We start from the raw sequence: 22,474 nt of genomic DNA, 5'->3' as shown, positions 1-22,474 counted from the left end.
CTCTACTAAAAATACAAAATTAGCCAGGCATGGTGGCGCATGCCTATAATCCCAGCTATCTGGGAGGCTGAGGCAGGAGAATTGCTTGAACCTGGGAGGTGAAGTTTGCAGTGAGCCAAAATCGCAACATTGCACTCCAGCCTGGGCAACAAGAGTGAAACTGTCTCAAAAAAGAAAAAAAAAAAAAGATATCTGGGATGGGGCACAGTGGCTCATGCCTGTAAGTTCAGCACTTCGGGGAGACTGAGGCGAGTGGATCACCTGAGGATGGGAGTTCGAGACCAGCCTGACCAATATGGAGAAACCCTGTCTCTACTAAAAATACAGAATTAGCTGGGAGTGGTGGCAGATGCCTGTAATCCCAGCTACTTGGGAGGCTGAGGCAGGAGAGTCGCTTGAACCCAGGAGGCAGGCGTTGCAGTGAGCTGAGATCACATCATTGTATCCCGGCCTGGGCAACAAGAGCAAAACTCCATCTCAAAAAAAAAAGAGATATGTGGGTTGTTTACAACTATTCGTGATTAAGAATAAAGCTACTATAAATATTTGCCAAAAAAATTACCTGCAATGGCCGGGCGTGGTGGCTCAAGCCTGTAATCCCAGCACTTTGGGAGGCCGAGGCGGGTGGATCACGAGGTCAAGAGATCGAGACCATCCTGGTCAACATGGTGAAACCCCGTCTCTACTAAAAAAATACAAAAATTAGCTGGTCGTGGTGGCACACGTCTGTAGTCCCAGCTACTCGGGAGGCTGAGGCAGGAGAATTGCTTGAACCCGGGAGGTGGAGGTTGCAGTGAGCCGAGATCGTGCCACTGCACTCCAGCCTGGCGCCTGGCGACAGAGCAAGACTCTGCCTCAAAAAGAAAAAAGAAAAAAAAAAAAAAAGGTGCTTAGGTGCTTACAAATGAGAATCCTATGTATTTTCCTTAAAGTTCTCTTCAGCATACCTGTGAGTTGCATTCATCTAATCAAAAATCTTATCTAGCAGGGAAAGAAATCTTTGGGGGCTCTAGAAAACAATAGCACCAACAGAAAATATTGTCAGGGGCTGGAGGGAGGGAAGAATGGAAAGTGCCTGGTAACAGATATGGGGTTTCTTTCTCAGGCGATGAAAATGTTCTGGAATAGGGTAGTGGTGATAGTTGTGCAACTATGTTAATATACTAAAAACCACTGAATTGTATTTATCAAAAGGGTGAATTTGGCCAGGTTAGTGGCTCACACCTGCAATCCCAGCTACGCTAGAGGTTGAGGCAGAAGGATCACTTGAGTCCAGATGTTCCAGACCAGCCTGGGCAACATAGTAAGACCTTCATCTCTAAAGTAAAGAAAAGAAAATTATCCATATGTGGTTGTACCTGCCTGTAATCCAAGATACTGGAGAGGCTGAGGCAGGAGGATTGCATAAGTCTGGAGTGACAGAGTGCTAGTTCTACTCAATTGAGTATTATATGTTTCAAATATTATGGGGTTTTTTTTTGTTTTGTTTTGAGATGGAGTCTTGCTCTGTCGCCCAGGCTGGAGTGCAGTGGCATGATCTCCGCTCCCTCCAACCTCTGTCTCCTGGGTTCAAGAAATTCTCCTGCCTCAGCCTCCTGAGTAGCTGGGGTTACAGGTGCACCACCATGCCCTGCTAATTTTTGTATTTTTGGTAGAGATGGGGTTTTGCCACATTGGCCAGGCTGGTCTCCAACTCCTGATCTCAGGCGATCTGCTTGCCTCAGGCTCCCAAACTGCTGGGATTAAGGCATGAGCCACTGTGCCTGGTCAACTTATGGTACATTTATATAATGGATTACCATGCACTTATTAGGTATCATGATTTGGAAGAATATTAACTTGTGAAAATACTTGTAGCAAATTATCAAATGACAAATGTGGACAGCACTGCAGTATGAAGCTATGTACATGGATGGATGGAAAAACACAGAAACCAGTGATTTCCTTTGGGAGGGAGTTAGTGTTCTACATATTCTACTCTTTTTTTAATTAATTAATTATTAAAAAAAATTTTTGAGACAGAATTTTTGCTCTTGTTGCCCAGGCTGGAGAACAGTGGCATGATCTTGGCTCACTGCAACCTCCACCTGTTGGGTTTAAGCAATTCTCCTGCCTCAGCTTCTGTTTTTTTTTTTTTGAGACGGAGTTTCACTCATGTTACCCAGGCTGGAGTGGAATGGCGCGATCTCAGCTCACCGCAACCTCCGCCTCCTGGGTTCAGGCAATTCTCCTGCCTCAGCCTCCTGAGTAGCTGGGATTACAGGCACGCGCCACCATGCTCAGCTAATTTTTTGTATTTTTAGTAGAGACAGGGTTTCACCATGTTGACCAGGATGGTCTCGATCTCTTGACCTCGTGATCCACCCGCCTCGGACTCCCAAAGTGCTGGGATTACAGGCTTGAGCCACCGCGCCTGGCGACTCCTGCCTCAGCTTCTTATGTAGCTGGGACTACAAGTGCACACCATCACGCCCGGCTAATTTTTGTATTTTTAGTAGAGACAGGGTTTCGCCACGTTGGTCAGGCTGGTCTAGAATTCCTGACCTCGAGTAATCCACCTGCCTCGGTCTCCCAAAGTGCTGGGATTACAGGCATGAGCCACTGCGCCCAGCATATTTTTCTTTATAGTTAATGTATTCTTCAAGTTTTTGCTATTAACATTACTTCTTTTTTTGAGGTGCAGGGGAGGTAGAGTTTCTGTCATCTGGGCTGAAGAGCAGTGGTGCAGTCATAGCTCACTGCAACCTCAAACTCCTGGACTCAAGCAATCCTCCCACCTCAGCCTCCCGAGTAGCTGGGAGTACAGGTATGCACCACGATGCCTGGACAATTAAAAATTTTTTTTTTTATAATAGCAGTGATAGGGAGGTCTTGCTATGTTGCCCAGGGTAGTCTTCAACACCTGGGCTCCAATGATCATCCTACCTCAGCCTCCCAAAGCACTGGGATTATAGGCCCACAAATTGATTTTTTTAAAGGGTAAGATGGGCTGGGCATGCTGATTTATGCCTGCAATCCCAGTACTTTGGGAGGCCAAGGTGGGAGGATTATTTTGAGCCCAGGAGTTTGAGACCTGGGCATCATAGGGAAACTCTGTCCCTAAAAAAATTACAAAAAAAATTAGCTGGGTGTGGCGGCACACAACTGTAGTCCCAGCTACTTGGGAGGCTGAGGCAGGAGGATCACTGGAGCCCAGGAGTTGAAGAATGCATCAAACCTTGATTGGGCCACGGGCACTCCAGCCTGGATGACAGAGCAAGATTCTTTCTTAAAATAAATAATAAAATTAAAATTTAAAAATAGATAACTTCTAGATAACACCCAAGGAATGACAAAATGGTTTCAAAAAAATTCCTGAGAGTTGGTAAGATAGCATATGAAAGGGTAAAAACCAAAAACCACAGAAAATGTGAACGTAACGTTTACGAACACAGGGCTTTGGAGTCAAATCTGGTTTATAGTCTAGACTCTTTCCTTGGAAGAGTGATAGAACTTTTCTGAGCTTCCGTTTTTCTATTTATAAAATTGGGATGATACGAATATCATAGTGCTGTTTTTAGGATTAAACCAGATTATACATGTAAAAGGGCAGAAACTGTTGCAGGATAAGTCCTCAATAAACAGTAAATGTTAACAATTGTTAAATAAAGGTTATAGAAAAATGCTGTCACCCCCACCTCCCCGCGTTACCCGCGGTAAGAAAGGGTAGACAGGCCGGACGAGGTGGCTCAAGCCTGTAATCCCAGCACTTTGGGAGGTCGAAGCGGGCGGATCACGAGAGCGAGACCATCCTGGCTAACATGGTGAAACTCTGTCTCTACTGAAAATACAAAAAATTAGCCCGGCCTGGTGGCACGCGTCTGTAGTGCCAGCTATTCGGGAGGCTGAGGCAGGAGAATCGCTTTAACCCAGGAGGCAGAGGTTGCAGTGAACCAAGATCGTGCCACTGCACTCCAAGCAGGGCGTCAGAGTAAGACTCCGTCTCAAAAAAAAAAAAAAAAGTAGACAAAGAAAAATGATTCTCCACATGGAGCGATACGGCCTCCTATTTTAAAGAAAGATCCAGAGATTACCATGCATCTTTCCTAGTATATACATCACTTTAGTATAGAGTCGGCCCTGAAACTACAGCCTTTCTATTTTTCGTACAATCACATCACCCCTAAAGTGAAAGTCACTCTCCCTTCTCCACTCTTTCTGGCCCCTATTCCCACCCCTAGCTTCCCAGTTCGCTTTTCCCAGTCACTCATTTCCCTCTTCCCCGCCCCGCCCAGAGGGCGTGGCTTCCCCCTCGCCCCGCCTATTTCTTGTTCTAACTTTGCCGCCTCAGTAGCTGTTGGCCAATTGAGGGTGTAATTATTTATTTTCTCCCGCCTCTTCGTGACGTTACCAGAAGTACGACCTATGATTAGTTTTTCTGGAGCAAGAGCCGGCCAATCACAGGCAGATGTTTTTGGAGCAGATGGGCAACCAGTATTATCGCTGGTGATTGGCTGGAGTGGCCCGAGTCGAGAAAATGGCTGCGGGTACCTCTATAGTCCCGGTGGCTGTGACGGCAGCAGTGGCGCCTGTCCTGTCCACGAACAGCGATTTCTCAGATTTGCGGGAAATTAAAAAGCAACTGCTGCTTATTGCGGGCCTTACCCGGGAGCGGGGCCTACTGCACAGTAGCAAATGGTGAGATGTTGGAGTGGGAAGAGATGGGGCTTGAATCCTTGGCCTTGGGGGCTTGTGGAGCTGATCAGTTTGTGTGGGTGTTCCAGGTCGGCGGAGTTGGCCTTCTCTCTCCCTTCATTGCCTCTGGCCGAGCTGCAACCGCCTCCGCCTATTACAGAGGTAAGGACATCTTTACTGTGAGCGCTCCCCGTCAACCCAGGGGTGTGCCTCTAGAGCCACTGAGTGCCCTGTCACTGGAGGGGGGCAAACTGCTTAGCAGGAGTGCTTGTAGAGGGAATTCAAGCATTTAAAAGAGCTGGGTGTTTTAAGTGATTTTATTCATGTAGTTTTCTTGAGTTTTGAAAGCTCTGGTGGTGCTCTTATTTAAAGCTGGAGAGCATTAGTAAACAATTATTGCTTATAATTTCAGCCTTTCAGGGCTTATAGCCAAACCTAGACATTAGTGCCTCATAATAGTAAATATTATTATAAGGAATTATTATAAGAGTGTCTCATAATACTCAAATGGATGAGAAGAATCAAAAGTTCTGGCTGGGTGCGGTGGCTCACGCCTGTAATCCAGCACTTTGGGAGGCTGAGGTGGGCGGATCACGAGGTTAGGAGTTCAAGACCAGCTTGGCCAACACAGTGAAACTCCGTCTCTACTAAAAATACAAAAATTAGCCGGGTGTGGTGGTGCACGCCTGTAATCTCAGCTACTCAGGAGGCTGAGGCAGGAGGATCGCCTTAACCCGGGAGACAAAAGTTGCAGTGAGCTGAGATCGCCCATTGCACTCCAGCCTGAGCAGCAGAGCGACTCTGTCTCAAAAAAAAAAAAAAAAAAGTTTTTACAATACCTACATTGCTGTCTGATCAGCATAGCAAATAATGATTGAGTTTAGGTGCTAAGTTGAGATGACCTTGGGTTCAAATGACCTTTGGCAACTTAACCATCTGAGCCAATCTCCTCATCTGTGCAGTGATGATAGTAATAGTATCTCCTCCATGGGGACATTGAGATAAAAATATAGACTGCTTAGAAGTGTACCTGGTGCTTGCATCTATATTTCAGTCAAGTTCTTTATTAGTAACAACAATGTGGGCAAGTGATTTCTAAGTGATAACCTCCTCATCTGTTGGTAATGTTAATAATTGCTGGGTTTCCAAGAAGATTAAATAAAGCAATAAGGGTAAAGCATATGGTACACTCTTAAGTAAATTTTTTTAGTCAATGCAGTTTATACCTTACTAGCTTTTACTCCTGTGCCCACTTTCATAGTGCCTAGGACCGTCATTGGTCCTAATTAGGATAAATAATTGTTTTTGTTGTTTAAATTTTAGATTCAGGGGCTACATGTGCAGTGTGCAGGTTTGTTACGTGAATATTTTGTGTGAGTCTGAAGTTTGGGCTTCAGTTGAACTCATCATCCAAATAGTGAATGTAATACCTGATAGTTTACTTTCTTTTTTTTTTTTTTTTTTTTTTTTTTTTTGAAACGTTGTCTTTTTTTTGTTGCCGAGGCTGGATTGGAGTGCAGTGGTGCGATCTTGGCTCACTGCAACCTCCACCTCTTGGATTCAAGCGATTCTCCTGCCTCAGCCTCCTGAGTAGCTTGGCACCCACCATCATGCCCAGCTAATTTTTTGTATTTTTAGTAGACATGGTCTTCATCATGTTGACCAGGCTGGTCTCGAACTCCTGACTTCAGGTGATCCACCTGCCTCAGCCTCCCAAACTGCTGGGATTACAGACATGAGCCACCGTGCCTTGCCAGATAGTTTTCAACATTTGCTTTCCTCCTTCCCCCTTTTGGAGTCCCCAGTGTCTGTTGTTCCCATCTTTATGTCCATGTGTACTTAGTGATTAGCTTCCACTTACAAGTGAGAACATGCTATATTTGGGTTTCTATTTCTGTGTTAATTCACTTAGGATAATGGCCTCTAACTGCATCTGTGTTACTACTGCAAAGGATGTGATTTTGTTCTTTTTTATGGCTGTGTAGTATTCCCTGGTGTATATGTACCACATTTTCTTTAGTGCACCATTGATGGGCACCTAGATTGATTCCACATCTTTGCTATTGTGAATAGTGGTAAGCAAGTGAGTGCAGGTGTCTTTTTGGTAGAATAATTTATTTTCCTTTGGGTATATACTCAGTAATGGGATTGTTGAGTCAAATGGTAATTCTATTTTTAGTTCTTTGAGAAATCTGTGAACTGCTTTGTTCACAGAAAGAGGCTGAATTAACTTACAGTTCCACCAATGGTGTATAAGTGTTCCCTAAATAGGATAAATAATTATGGAATAAGTAAATAAAGCATAATTATTGAGAAGTAGGGCCTCAGTACCTATTACCCTCTCCTGAGGGTTCATATTATACACAGGGATTTTACAGACATTGCAGAAACCTGACCATTATTGAATTATTGTTAAGTGTTAGCTATTGGTTTGTTTAATAGCTTTCAGTTTGCTATGAGAAGGATTGATTCGGCAGCCTCTTTACTAATTTGTTGTCCACTTAGTGTTTTCAGGTCTTCTCTAAGGAGTATCTTTAAAAAAACCCCCAGAGTAATGTTTTGATCTAAAGTTTAAACTAGAGTAAACCTTAAAACCGATTTATTGGCTGGGCACGGTGGCTCACGCCTATAATCCCAGCACTTTGGGAGGCCAAGGCGGGTGGATCACGAGGTCAAGAGATCGAGACCATCCTGGTCAACATGGTGAAACCCCGTCTCTACTAAAAATACAAAAATTAGCTGGGCATGGTGGCGCGCGCCTGTAGTCCCAGCTTCTTGGGAGGCTGAGGCAAGAGAATTGCCTGAACCCAGGAGGCAGAGGTTGCGGTGAGCCGAGATCGCGCCATTGCACTCCAGCCTGGGTAACAAGAGTGAAACTCCATCTCAAGAAAAAAACGAAACAAAACAAAACAAAAAAAACTGCTATTTATTTATTTATTTATTTATTGTTTTGAGATGGAATCTTGCTCTGTCATCAGGCTGGAGTGCACTGACGCGATCTCGGCTCACCGCAACCTCCGCCTCCTGGGTTCAGGTGATTCTCCTGCCTCAGCCTCCTGAGTAGCTGGGATTACAGGTACACGCCACCAGGCCCAGCTGATTTTTAGTATTTTTAGTAGAGACGGGGTTTCACCATGTTGACCAGGATGGTCTCAATCTCTTGACCTCGTGATCCACCCGCCTCGGCCTCCCAAAGTGCTGGGATTACAGGCGTGAGCCACTGCGCCCGGCCATCTTTTCATTTTAAAAAAGTATTTTAGAAAGAAAAGTTTGGCCGGGTGCGATGATTCATGCCTGTAATTCCAGCGCTTTGGGAGGCTGAGGCAGGCAGATCACTTGAGGCCAGGAGTTCAAGACCAGCTTGGTCAGCTTGGCAAAACCACTACTAAAAAGACAAAAATTAGCTGGAAGTCGTGGCACACACCTGTAAATCCCAGCTACTTGGCACCTGGGGCACGACAATCACATGACTCTGGGAGCTGAGATTGTGCCTCTGCACTCCAGCTGGTGACAGAGTGAGACTCTATTTCAAAAAAAAAAGAGTTCTATGGGCTTACTTGGTAATAAACTAAATATATAAAATTATATATATAATATATATACATCTACATGTTCTGGAGTTTTAGGAGGAAGAAAATAATCATTTTTCTCTTACATCTTGAAATGAACGAATATACTTTTTAGATTTGAACTTTTGTTGTTCTATTCCCAATCACTTACATAAGTTTGTTTCTTTTTTAGGAGGATGCTCAGGATATGGATGCCTATACCCTGGCCAAGGCCTACTTTGACGTTAAAGAGTATGATCGGGCAGCACATTTCCTGCATGGCTGCAATAGCAAGAAAGCCTATTTTCTGTATATGTATTCCCGATATCTGGTGAGGGCCATTTTAAGATGTCATTCTGCCTTTAGTGAAGCATCCATATTTAGAACCAGTGGAAAAAGTTAAATCTTTTAAATAGCTTAGCAATGGGCCACTGAATGAATGTACTTTATAAATACTTAGCATTAATAAAAAAAGGATATCATAAATAAGTTAAAAATAGTGGTACAGAAGAAAATATTCTTAGGAATAACTAACAGGATATATAACAACCTGATTATTTGCTTTAGGTTATGTAAGGTAATTCTTCATGCCTTTGAATTAATATTATTGTGTAAGAATTAAGTTAAAAAGCCTGGGCTGATTTTTAAATTTATAAATTCATTTATCATTTTTATAGTATATTTGTTGTTTTTCTTTCATGACTATTAAAAATTATGACTTTAAAGGACAATGCAAGTAAACCAATTTAATACTGTATTGAATAATAATTTCAGTATAATTTATTATTTTACTTTGAAACATGAATTTACTTTCCTACTTTTTCTTAGTTGTTTTCTATATAAATTGATTTTAAAAACATTTTATATACTCCTCATTTCCTAGTATAGGTAGAGTATCCCTTATTTGAAATGCTGGGGACCAGAAGTGTTTCAGATTTCAGATTCTTTTCAGATTTTGGTATATTTGCATTATACTTACTGGTTGAAATAAAAAATACTCCAGTGAGCATTTCTTTTGAGTGTCATATTAGTGTTCAAAAAGTTTTGGGCCAGGCGTGGTGGCTCACACCTATAATCCCAGCACTTTGGGAGGCCAAGGCTGGTGGATAACCTGAGATCAGGAGTTTGAGACCAGCCTGGCCAACATGGTGACACCCCATCTCTACTAAAAATACATAAATTAGCTGGGCGTGGTGGCCTGTAGTCCCAGCTACTCAGGAGGCTGAGGCAGGAGAATTGCTGAAACCTGGGGGGTGGAGGCTACAGTGTGCCAAGATCACACCATTGCACTCCAGCCTGGGCAACAACAGCAAGACTGTGTCTCAAAAAAAAAAAAAGTTTTAGGCTTTTAGGTTTTGGAGCAATTCAGCTTTCAGATTTTCTGATTTGATCAACTATTAGCATAGCTTGTATTTGTCAAGCATGGTAAATTCTTGCAGTTATGGACTATGTTTAAGTAATCTTTGTTTTAATTTACCATTTTAACTTTTTTTTTTTGAGATGCTATTTTGCTCTTGTTGCCCAGGCTGGAGTGCAATGGTGCGATCTCAGCTCACCACAACCTCTGCCTCCCAGGTTCAAGTGATTCTCCTGCCTCAGCCTCCTGAGTAGCTGGGATTACAGGCATGCACCACCACACTGGGCTAATTTTTGTATTTTTGGTAGAGACGGGGTTTCTCCATGTTGGTCAGGCTGGTCTTGAACTCTTGTCAGCCTCCTGAAGTGCTGGGATTACAGGTGTGAGCCACCGAACCCAGCCCCATTTTAACATTTTTTTAAGGCAACCATCACGACCACCCATTACTAGAACATTTTTATCTTGTAAAAATAAACTTCAATACCCATTAAACAGTAACTCTCCATTTTTCCTTTCCCCCAAGTTGGACCCCTTTGCAACCACCATTCTAATTTCTGTTTCTATGATCTGGACTACTCTAAGTACCTTACATAAGTAGAATCATGCAGTATTAGTCTTTTTGTAACTGGCTTATTTCTTTTTTTTTTTTTTTGAGAAGGAGTTTCGCTCCTGTTGCCCAGGCTGGAGTGCAATGGCGCAATCTCGGCTCACCGCAACCTCCGCCTCCTGGGTTCAGGCAATTCTCCTGCCTCAGCCTCTTGAGTAGCTGGGATTACAGGCACGTGCCACCATGCCCAGCTAATTTTTTGTAGTTTTAGTAGAGACGGGGTTTCACCATGTTGACCAGGATGGTCTCGATCTCTTGACCTCGTGATCCACCCGCCTCGGCCTCCCAAAGTGCTGGGATTATAGGCGTGAGCCACCGCGCCCGGCCTCGCTTATTTCATTTAACATAATGCTGTCAAGTTTCATCCACATTGTAGCATATATAAGGATTTCCTTCCTTTTTAAGGTTTAGTAAGATTCCATTGTATTTATATACCACATTATGCTTATCTCCATGAGTTGAACAAAGATATTTTGAAATTATGGGATTTAAAAGGTTAATCTTTCACATATAATCTATACCTGTGTAGAAACACTAATTTGGATGAGTTATGGTAGAATAGAACCAGCATTTGCTGAAGTTTGGGATAAAATGAAGTTCCTTAAGGCAAATATATAAAACATAAAAGGAAGCCTGGGCAGCATGGTGAAACCCCATCTCTACAAAAAAATACAGTAATTAGCCAGGTGTGGTGGCACATGCTTGTGGCCCCAGCTTACTTGGGAGGCTGACATAGGAGGATTGCTTTAGCCCAGGAGGTGGAGGTTGCAGTGAGTGGAGATTGCACCACTGTACTCCAGCCTGGGAAGCAGAGAAAGACCCTGTCTCCAACAACAACAACAAAAGTAAAAGAAAAAAGAGTCTTGATGTTTACACCTTTTATTTGAAAATAATTCCAAATTGACAAGTTGCAAGAATAAGAATAGTACAAAGAATACTGACATACTCTTTTTTTTTTTTTTTTTTTTTTTTGAGATGGAGCTCTGTCGCTCAGGCTGGAGTGCAGTGGCATAATCTCGCCTCACTGCAACCTCCACCTCCCAGGTTCAAGCAATTCTCCTGCCTCAGCCTCCTGAGTAGCTGGGACTACAGGTGCATGCCACCCTGCTGGTTAATTTTTGTAATTTTAGTAGAGATGGGGTTTCACCATATTGGTCAGGCTGGTCTCGAACTCCTGACCTCAAGTGATCCATCTGCCTTGGCCTCCCAAAGTGCTGGGATTACAGGCATGAGCCACTGCACCTGGCACTCACATACTCTATCCAGATTTGCCTAATGTGAACATTAATCATCTTTGCTTTATGATTTCTATTTCTTTATGTCTATACAATGTGTGCATACCCATGGAATTGTTTTACTCTGAACCATTTGAGAATAAGGTGCAGATATCATTATTCTTTACCCCTAAATGCTTCAATGTGTTCTCTTTAGAATAAGGGCATTTTTTTAAATAGCTACAGTGTAGTTACCACGTTTAGTAAATTTAACATACCATATTGTTAAATATGGTATTTGATACCATATTTAATCTACCATTGAATTTCAGTTTTTTTTTTTTTTTTTGAGGTGGATTCTAGCTCTGTCATCCTGGCTGGAGTGCAGCGGTGTGGTCTCAGCTCACTGCAACCTCCACTTCAGGGGTTCAAGGGATTCTCCAGCCTCAGCCTCCTGAGTAGCTGGGATTATTGGCACTCATCACCATGCCTGGCTAATTTTTGTATTTTTTAGTAAAGATGGGGTTTTGCCATGTTGGCCAGGCTGCTCTTGAACTCCTAACCTCAGGTGATCCACCTGCCCCAGCCTCCCAAAGTGCTGGAATTACAGGCATGAGTCATGGTGCTCTACCAAATTCCAAACTTGTCAATTGAATTGACCTAGCAGTATCTTTTTATAGCATTTCCCCCTCAGTACAAGCTAGGATCAGTTGTCATGTCTCTTTAATCTCCATTAATCTGGAATAGCCTTATTTGTCTTTTATGACATTGACTTTTTTTTGAAACTTATAGTTCTTCCCTCCCTGTTTCTTTTTCTTTTTTCTTTCTTTCTTTTTTTTTTTAATTAATAGACTATTTGTTAGAGCAGTTTTAGGTTCACAGCAAAATTGAACAGAAAGTACATGAGTTCCCATATACCTCCTTCTCCCCTCTCACAGAGCTTCTCTTACCATCAATATCCCGCACCAGTGTAAGACATTTGTTTTAATCAATGAACCAGTATTGATACATCATATCAACAAAAGTCCGCAGTTTACATTAGGGTTCATCTTGTGTTGTACATTTTGTGGGTTTTGACTTCTTTTTCCTTTCCATTTCCCCTTCCTTTCCTTTCCCCCCTCTTCTTTCTTTTTTCACATATTCCTGGTACATGAACGTTTCGCTTTTGTTAATGGAACATTCTTCATTTTGGATATGTCTGATGTTTTTTCACAGGGCATTGTATCTATTGTTACACAATGTCCATAATCCCCTCACTGCTAAAGTTAATTTTTATCATTTGATGAAGATGTTATCCATTTTCTCCAGTGTGGTTACTATTGTTTGCCTTACAACTCAACAATCTGTGGGGATACACTTTAAGACCATGCAAATATCTTGCTCCTCATACAAATTTTTCTCTAAATTTAATATTTATTGTTAATTTTCATCTGAAGCAATCTTCACTATAATGTTGCAAAATGATATTTTTTCTACTCTAGCATCTGTCTACATTTACTACTCAACGCTTGGCATTCTACTTTAAGAAAGAGCCTTCCCTCCCTTTCCCCATTTATTTATCTGTTTAGCATTGGTATGGACGCCCATATTTTTAATTGCACATAATTCATTACTTATTTCGGTGCTCAGATAACTCCAGATTTGGCCAGCGAGCCCCTGAAGAGTTACTTAAAATTCGTGACCAGCTGGGCACAGTGGCTCATGCCTGTAATTCCAGCACTGGGAAGCCAAGGTGGGCAGATCACTTGAAGTCAGGAGTTCGAGACCAGCCTGGCCAGGATGGTAGAACGCCGTCTCTACTAAAAATACAAAAATTAGCCAGCTGTGGTGGTTGGAACCTAAAATCCCAGCTACTCGGGAGGCTGAGGCTGGAGAATCACTTGAACCTGGGAGGCAGAGGTTGCAGTGAACTGAGATTGCACCACTGTGCTCCAGTCTGGGCAACAAAGCAAAGCGAGACTGTCTGAAAAATAAAAAATAAAATAAAATTAGTGACTAAAAGTAGGTGCCATTTTGGTTGGACTTGGCCCTTTAGGTAGGATCAGGATGCTAGTTTTAGAATAACCTGAAAAAAAAAGATCATTTGTTGATTTTCTCTTACAGTCTGGAGAAAAAAAGAAGGACGATGAAACAGTTGATAGCTTAGGTACGAATTTTTTTCTTTTACCTTTTGACCTAAAAAGCAGGATTGCAAACTTAAATGCTTGCAAGAGCCAGGCAGGTAATATGAATGGTCTGAGGATAACCTTTGCAAATTGGAAAACACCTGGCTTATCTCAACTGCCTTGTTGTACTCAGCTTCAGCTGAGGGCTGTGTTGGGGGAATCCGGGCATTGTATTGTGAGGTCTTTCTTCCCTTGGCCGTTCCCTGTTTCCTGCAACCTGAAGCTAGAAATTTATAGTTGTGGTTTTCGATTTTTAAGCATTCATAACGAATTCAAATTAAAAAAAAAAAAACTGTATGGGTCCAGCAGTGTGACTGTAAACCCATTAGTAGTTACAATTTCTGGGATTCAGTAAATGGGTTGTGTAAGGTATCATTGGTAATCTGTGTTTGCCAGAGGTTTCAGGTTTAACTTTCATCGATGCTAAAAAGAATATCTGTGTCTATGAAAACGAGCTGGGTACAGTGGCTCACACCTGGAATCCCAGCACTTTGGGAGTCTGAGGCGGGAGGTTCACTTGAGCCCAAGAGTTTGAGACCAGCCTGGGGAACATAGAGAGAAGACCCTGTCTCTAGAAAAATAAATAAATAAGAAAATGAAAACCAGCATCCTAACCTTAGAACAGAGACTCTATTTCTTTCCTAGGTCCCTTGGAAAAAGGACAAGTGAAAAACGAAGCTCTTAGAGAATTGAGAGTGGAGCTCAGCAAAAAACACCAAGCTCGGGAACTTGATGGATTTGGACTTTATCTGTAAGTGTTAGAATAATTTGGAACTTTCTGTAACATATTCTTCTGAGTAGAAAGGAGCTATTACATATTACTTCTGCGATTATTTCTTTTTTTCCCAGGTATGGTGTGGTGCTTCGAAAACTGGACTTGGTGAAAGAGGCCATTGATGTGTTTGTGGAGGCTACTCATGTTTTGCCCTTGCATTGGGGAGCCTGGTTAGAACTCTGTAACCTGATCACAGACAAAGAGATGGTAAATTGTGATGAGCTCTGTGAAAAGCCCTCTGCTTCAAGCCTTCTGTAATTCTGTTATAATACAGGAGTGGGGGAAGTTTTGGCAGGCCTTTGATTGTAGTTCTCTCATTGCTGCACCTCTGGTGTCTTCCACTGTTTTAGAATTAAGTCTTTGAAAGACATGACTAGCTCTTTTTCGGTAGTTGCTGGTGGATTTGCGTCCAGTTATATTAGAATATTTTTTCATATTCATGTTTTTATATTTCGGTTCTACTGTGACTTGTTTTTGTTTTTGTTTGAGACGGAGTCTTGCTCTTTCACCTAGGCTGGAGTGCAGTGGTACGATCTCAGCTCACTGCAACCTCCACCTCTTAGGTTTAAGCAATTCTCCTGCCTCAGCCTCCAGAGTAGCTAGGCCTGCAGGTACGCACAACCATGCCCAGCCTACTGTGACTTATTTTATAGACAATATTATTATAGTTTCTCCCCTAATCCCAGAGATGCTATAGGAAAGGTTTCTCTGCTATCAAAAACTGTATTAAAACATTATGGCCGGGTGCAGTGGCTCACACCTGTAAACCTAGCACTTTGGGAAGCTGAGGCAGGTGGATCACCTGAGGTCAGGAGTTCAAGACCAGCCTGGCCAACATGGAGAAACCCTGTCTCTACAAAAATTACAAAACTTAGCCAGGTGTGGTGGTGGGTGCCTGTAATTCCAGCTATTCAGGAGGCTGAGGCAGGAGAATCACTTGAATTCGGAGGGTGGGTGTTGCAGTGAGCCCAGGTTGTACCACTTCACTCCAGCGTGGGTGAAAGAGCAAAACTCTGTTTAAAAAAAAAAACAACATTGTTCAGACCTTTTCTGAGCTGTCATGGATTCTGTAAAGATTCGGAAATTTGCTTATTAAGGAAATAATGTGTATTAAGTTGTTTTTAAACTGCAGTCATTTTATTAGCCATTAGCAGAAGACATTGTCTATAGCGTTTATTTTGTTGTTCTTCAGTAGTTAATGGAAGCAACAATACACTTCCTTTTTTTGGCCTTAAAATCTTGTTGATTTCCCCCAGTAATGATTCATGTCACTAAGTCTGTGTCTGAAATCTTATCTTGGTTTACTTGTATTCCCCTATGTCTAACTGCCTACTAGACTTTCTTTGAAAGTTTGTCAAACAATCTCTGGATTCAAAATATGCAAAACCAAATTCCTTGTCTTGCCTACCAAATTATTTCTCCCAACTTGATAGACTCTTACTAGCATCACTATTTACAATGACATCCAGTCTTGACACATTTGTGTCATACTTGTGGCTTCCTTTTCTCTTACCTCCCTTTATCTAGTCAGTCATGAGATAACCATGGTTACTTTCTTGTGTGCATCTCTTTTTCTTGGTTTCTTTTGTCATCTCAGTTGTCATCTCAAATTTGGATTACTTATAAGTAATGGATACTTTCTATCTAGGGTTCCCATTTTCATACTTCCCTGCAGACTATTTCCAAACTTTTTTTTTTTTTTGTGGAGATGAGGTTTAACTCTCTTGCCAGGGCTGGTGTCAAACTCCTGGCCTTAAGGAATCCTCTCCCATAGTTTCCCAAAGTGCTGGGCTTGCAGGCTTGAGTCATTCCACCTGGCCAGTTTCCAAACTTAAAGCTCCCATGTCATCATGTCATTCTCTTACTGAATATTTGCAGTAGTTCCCTATTGTATCACATTATCTGTTGTACCCTAGGATTCACTCTACCAGTTCAGTTTTCCACTACTTCCCAGTACATAGCCTCCCCGAAAACCAAGCTAGTTTCCTCATCCTACTCACTCAAATTCATCATGACTGTTTTGCCTCTTATGCTATTACCCTTGTCTAGACTATTGTCTTCTTCTTCTTCCTCTTCCCTTTTCTATTCAAATCCTACCCCATTCTCTAAGACTCACCTCAAATCCTGTCTTTTCTTTGGAGCCTTTCCCAGCTAGGCCATTCCTCCCTATTGTGCTTATTAAGTCATATTCACTTAATCGGACTGACCTGTTTTCATTACTAGGTGTTCTAATAAAATTTTAGTGATAAATTCCTTTAGACAATATAGTTCCTGGATGTTTGTTTGGAAGAGAGGTCAAGTTATATTAAGTGTGTCCCTCTCTCTCCTGCTGCCAGCTGAAGTTCCTGTCTTTGCCAGACACCTGGATGAAAGAGTTTTTTCTGGCTCATATATACACAGAGTTGCAGTTGATAGAGGAGGCCCTGCAAAAGTATCAGAATCTCATTGATGTGGGCTTCTCTAAGAGCTCATATATTGTTTCCCAAATTGCAGTTGCGTATCACAATATCAGAGGTGAGTGAATAAAGACAATGAAATACTATCAGACCCTGACAGGTGCGTTGTGCTGTTTTCTGAACTATCTTCTTTCTGCAGATATTGACAAAGCCCTCTCCATTTTTAATGAGCTAAGGAAACAAGACCCTTACAGGATTGAAAATATGGACACATTCTCCAACCTTCTTTATGTCAGGGTGAGCTGCTTCCCTTGCTTGGATTTGATTAAGCTCTTTTGTGCACTAATCTCCTGGGTTGGATTGTCACTCACTTGTATTAGCTACAAGAAAAATAATTTAGGGAGTTCTTTTGTCATGCTTAGATTTTCTTTTTCTTTTATCCCAGAGCATGAAATCGGAGTTGAGTTACCTGGCTCATAACCTCTGTGAGATTGATAAATATCGTGTAGAAACATGCTGTGTAATTGGTAAGAGTTAACTACATTTTTTTCTTTTAAGATTTATGTTTATTACAAGTAACATATGTGAAAATAACCACAATTAGCCAGGGATGGTGATTACATGCCTTTAGTTTCCTCTACTCAGGAGACTGAGGCGGGAGGATCGCTTGAGTCCAGGATGTCAGGGCAGCTGTGATCACGTCACTGCATTCCAGGGCTGGGCAACATAGTGAGAGCCCGTCTCTTAAACAAACAAAAACCCAATAATACAAAAATACCAAAGGTAACAATTACATACCATAGAATGTAAAAGCTCATTGTAATCCCACTCTGACGATTGTTTGGTGAACATGATTCCAGAATATTTTTCTGTGCATAAATATTAAAAATGTATGTGTATGGCTGGGCATGGTGGCTCACGCCTGTAATTCCAGCACTTTGGGAGGCTGAGGCGGGTGGATCATGAGGTTAGGAGTTTGAGACCAGCCTGACCAACATGGTAAAACCCTGTCTCTACTAAAAATACAAAAATTAGTTGGGCACAGTGGCAGGCGCCTGTAATGCCAGCTACGGGGAGGCTGAGGCAGAATTGCTTGAGCCCAGGAGGCGGAGGTTGCAGTGAGCCGAGATCATACCACTACACTCTAACCTTGGTGAAAGAACAAGACTCTGTCTCAAAAAAAAAAAAAAAAAGTATGTGTATATGTCTTTGTCTATATTGTTTGCTTGCAAAAACAATATCATTATACATAGTGCTATCTAACTTCCTTTCTTTAAACTTAATATATCTTTGTCATCTTTTCATGTTAGTACGTTTAAGCTTGTATTATTTTTGATGACTCTGTAGCATTTTATAGATGTACCTTATTTTTTTTTTTTTTTAAGAGATAGGGTCTTGCTCTGTCACCCAGGCTGGAGTACAGTGGCACAATCTTAGCTCACTGTAACCTCTAATCCCTGGGCTTAAGCAGTCTTCCTACCTTAGCCTCCCAAAATGCTGGGATTGTATGTGTGAGCCACCATACCTGGCCATCATTTTAATTTAGTCATTTTCTATTATATAAGTTGTGGCTAGTTTTTATTAATATAAACATTGCTTCAGGAAACATCTTTGTACCTGTATATTTGTTTTTGCATACTTATGCAACTATATCTATATAATAGTTATGTAAAACATGCATACCTTTGATCCAGCCTTTCATAGCAGTAAGAAGTTTGAATCCGAAAAGAGATGAGACTGCCTGTTTTCCTACATTAGGGTGTCTCAGTCTGAGCACGGTTGACATTTTGGGCTGGATAATTTTTTTTGTTGGGGGCTGTGCTATGCATCACAGATGTTAGCAGTATCCTTGGCCTCTACCCATTAGATGCCAGTAACTCCCTTCCCCCAGGTGTGACAATTTGACAACTAAAAGTGTTTCTAGACATTTCCAAATGTTCTCTGGGAGTCAGACTCACCCTCAGTTGAATGCCATGGCTCTCTATACTTGGCCATGCTGTGTGGCCTGATAATCAGTTGTCATAGACAGGTGAATGATCAATCCTGGATGAAAGTAAGTTTGGTTGGTTATGACTGAAAGCCTAGCTTCCCTGTTCCTGGGTCTGATCACATTACATTGACATCATATATTTGTACCTTTCCAGGTTAGGATATTGTTAATAAACAGATGGAATTTTGATCCATCAGTAGTTCAGTAAATTTTTTTTAGCCCTTGAAGAAGTTATGTGGTGGCTCACGCCTGTAATCCCAGCACTTTGGGAGGCTAAGGTAGGAAGATCACTTGGAGGAGTTCGAGACCAGCCTGGCCAACATGGCAAAACTCTGTCTCTACTAAAAATACAAAAAAATTAGCTGGGTGTAGTGGCGCTTGCCTATAGTTCCAGCTACTCGAGAGGCTTAATTAAGTAGAAGCATCTCTTGAACCCGGGAGGCAGAGACTGCAGCGAGCCAAGATCGTGCCTTTGCACTCCAGCCTGGGTGATAGAGCTAGACTCCATCTCAAAGAAGAAGAAAAAGAATTCTGTGAGAACACAGTTTAACAAGGAACAAATGATCTTTTCAGTATCAGAGCATTATAAATAAATCATAAATTCCATTATGGTGAGACTGGGACTCCAGTTTATTTGGAAAGCATCTCCTTTGCATCCTCTGTGTGCCAGGCACTGTGCCTTGTATTGTAATACCTACCCAAATTGCCTATGGAAGATGACCAAAAGCAAACAACTATAATTCAGTGCGTTGAGTGTTATGATTAAGATAAACCAAAGATGCTAAGGGAATATATAAGAAAAGCATCTAATTAGCCTCAGATTAGGGAAGGCTTCTTAGAGAAGGTGATGCTTAAAGGATGGGCAGGAGAAAAAGAACTCAAGAAGGGAGAAGGGTTGACTTCGGAAGGGCATCACAGTACAGAGGCATTGAAATGTGCCGCAGACATTGTGCTTGAAATAATTCACTGTGCCTGAGGCTTGGTGTGGGAGGTAAGAATGTACAAACAGGGGCTAGATCTTGAAGAACCTTGATGCCTTTCTAAAGTGGTCAAGAGCTGGGCACAGTTGTGTGTGCCTATAGTCCCAGCTACTCCAGAGGCTGTGGCAGAAGGATTACTTGAGCGCAGGAGTTAGAGTCCAACCCGGGAAACATGGTAAAACCCCGCCTAAAAAAAAAAGAGAAAGGGCAAGACTAGAGGCAGGGAGGCCAGGTAGGGGGATGTTACAATAATTTAGTCCCAGGAATGACAGCCTAAATTGATGTATTGGCAGGAGGAATGGAGAGAGGCAATTGGATTTATTTATTTATTTAGACATGGAGTTTTGCTCTTGTTGCCTAGACTGGAGTGCAATGGCTTGATCTTGGATTAGTGTAGCCTCCACCTCCTGGGTTCAAGCAGTACTCCTGCCCAGACTCCTGAGTAGCTGGGATTACAGGCCCCCACCACCACATCTGCTAATTTTTTGTATTTTTAGTAGAGACAGGGTTTTGCCACATTGGCCAGATTGGTCTCAAATCCCTGGAGATTGCCAACCTTGGCCTCAAAAAGTGCTGGGATTACAGGCACGGAGCACCGCGCGCCTGGCCAGCAATTTGATTTAAAAGTTATTTAGCAACTAGAACAGACAGGAATTGGTGATTGGGTAACCAGATTGATACCATTGCTCTTTATTTTATTTTATTTATTTTTTGACATGGAGTTTTGCTCTTTTTTACTTGGGCTGGAGTGTGGTGAAGTGATCTCAGCTCACTGCAACCTCTGCCTCTCGAGTTCAACCGATTCTTCTGCCTCAGCCTCCCAAGTAGCTGGGATTACAGGCATGAGACACCATACCTGGCTGATTTTTGTATTTTCAGTAGAGTTGGGGTTTTACAATGTTGTCCAGGTTGGTCTTGAACTCTTGACTTCAAATGATCCAACCCCCTTGGCCTCCCAAATTGCTGGAATTACATGCATGAGTGACCGCACCAGCGTTATTTTATTTTGTATTTGAGATGGAGTCTTGCTGTGTTGCCCAGGCTGGAGTGCAGTTGCACGACCTCGGCTCATTACAACCTCTGCCTCCTGGGTTCAAGCGATTCTCCTGCTTCCCGAGTAGTTGGGCTTAACAGGTGCCCACCACCACCCCTGGCTAATTTTTGTATTATTTTTAGTAGAGACAGAGTTTTGCCATGTTGGCCAGGCTGGTCTTGAACTCCTGGTTTTGGGTGATCCACCTGCCTTGGCCTTCCAAACTGCTGGGATTACAGGCATGAGCCACTGTGCCCAGCCTATTTTATTTTATTATTATTTTTTAATATAGAGATAGGGTCTTGATCATAGCTCACTGTAACCTTGAACTCCTGGGCTCAAGTGATCTCCGGCCTTAGCCTCCCAAAGTGCTAGGATTACAGGCGTCAGCCACCATGCTTGGTTCCAGTACCCTTTACATGATGAAAGGAAATAGAGATAGGGAACATAATGAACAGTTCTTTTTTTGACATATTTTTAACAGTTCTTTTTTAAACGGAGACAGTTAAAATCAAAGGAAGCCAGGCATGATTACTAGCATCAGTAGTCTTAGTGATTTGTGAGGCTGAGGCAGGAGATAGCTCAGATAGGAGCCCAGGGTTTGAGTCCAGCTTGAGCAACACCATCTGGCATTAGATAGTGAGACCCCGTCTCTATTAAAAAAAAAAATCTAGGCCAGATGTGGTGGTTCATGCCTGTAGTCCCAGCTCTTTGGGAGGCCAAGGCAGGTGAAACACTTGAGGTCAGGAGTTTGAGACCAGCCTGGTCAACATGGTAAAACCCTGTCTCTACTAAAAATACAAAAATTAGCTAGGCATGGTGGTGGGCGCCTATAATCCCAGTACTTGGGAGGATGAAGCAGGAGAATTGCTTGAACCTAAGAGGTGGAGGTTGCAGTAAGCTGAGATTGTGCCACTGCACTCCAGCTTCGGTGACAGCGAGACTCTGTCTCAGAAAACAACAACAACAACAACAAAAAACCCAGCACATATATGAAGAATAATTATTTAGAAGTTTCTTTTTTTCTTTGTTTTAATAATCATTTGAGGCAAATGCCTTAATGAACTGTGTTTTTTTCCTAAGTATATCTGTAGTGCCCAGTAAAATTTCTGACATAGAGTCATAAATCTTTGTTGAATTCAGCCTACCTACCTTAAAAAATTAAAGCAGGGAACATTAGATATGACAAAAAATATACTTTAACTGTCATATTATAGACCAGAGGAAGTGAAAAGGAGAAAGAAGGATGGAGAGAAGGAAAGGAAGCTGAGGACCTGAGAGAATGAAACAATCTTAAGAGTAGAGTGATGGCAAGAATCTCCTACTTGTTTAGTCCTGGCTGGTTTTGCTCTAATGTCTTGATATGACTTGCTCCCTTCTGTACCTGTCAGTCACAATCTCTGAAAGGCAGCATTTTATATACATGTATATATACTACACAGACGTATACTACAGTATAACATACTTAAGCTTTGGACTCTGAGCCAGATCGCCCAATTTTAAATTCTGGTTCAGATGCTAACTAGCTGTGTTATCTTCAACAAGCTACCTAACCTTCTGTGCTTTAGTTCCCTCATCTGTAAAAGGAGAGTAAAAAAATGTCAGCCACTGTGCCTGGCCCATAAAGGAGATTTTTTAGAGTGCAGGGTTTCTTTCTTTTTTTTTTTTTTTTTAATAAAGATGGGGTTTCACCATGTTGGTCAGGCTGGTCTTGAACTCCCGGCCTCAGGTGATC

The 22,474-nt window shown here is 42.1% G+C and overlaps 1 protein-coding gene across 2 annotated transcripts in view; it reads left to right on the top strand.

The window, feature by feature from the left end:
- Positions 1–4,474: 4,474 nt before the first annotated feature.
- CDC23 (cell division cycle 23) overlaps positions 4,475–22,474 on the top strand; it is a 29,332-nt gene continuing 11,332 nt past the window's right edge. Inside the window, exons 1-9 of one of the 2 annotated variants that reach the window (XM_032250381.1) lie at positions 4,475–4,677; positions 4,764–4,836; positions 8,416–8,553; positions 13,504–13,546; positions 14,226–14,316; positions 14,415–14,547; positions 16,677–16,854; positions 16,936–17,033; positions 17,182–17,263. In XM_032250381.1, coding sequence (XP_032106272.1) covers positions 4,517–4,677; positions 4,764–4,836; positions 8,416–8,553; positions 13,504–13,546; positions 14,226–14,316; positions 14,415–14,547; positions 16,677–16,854; positions 16,936–17,033; positions 17,182–17,263 — 997 coding nt within the window. In that variant the 5' untranslated portion in view covers positions 4,475–4,516. Of the gene's footprint in view, positions 4,678–4,763; positions 4,837–8,415; positions 8,554–13,503; positions 13,547–14,210; positions 14,317–14,414; positions 14,548–16,676; positions 16,855–16,935; positions 17,034–17,181; positions 17,264–22,474 lie in introns of both variants that reach the window. The other variant, XM_032250380.1, reaches the window with a different exon arrangement.

The sequence above is a fragment of the Sapajus apella genome, unplaced genomic scaffold (assembly GCF_009761245.1).
Source record: "Sapajus apella isolate SASKATOON/1434 unplaced genomic scaffold, GSC_monkey_1.0 scaffold71, whole genome shotgun sequence".
Classification (NCBI taxonomy): domain Eukaryota; kingdom Metazoa; phylum Chordata; class Mammalia; order Primates; family Cebidae; genus Sapajus; species Sapajus apella.
The sequence above is the reverse complement of the archived record's forward strand: the minus strand, read 5'-3'. Positions and strand labels throughout refer to the sequence as shown.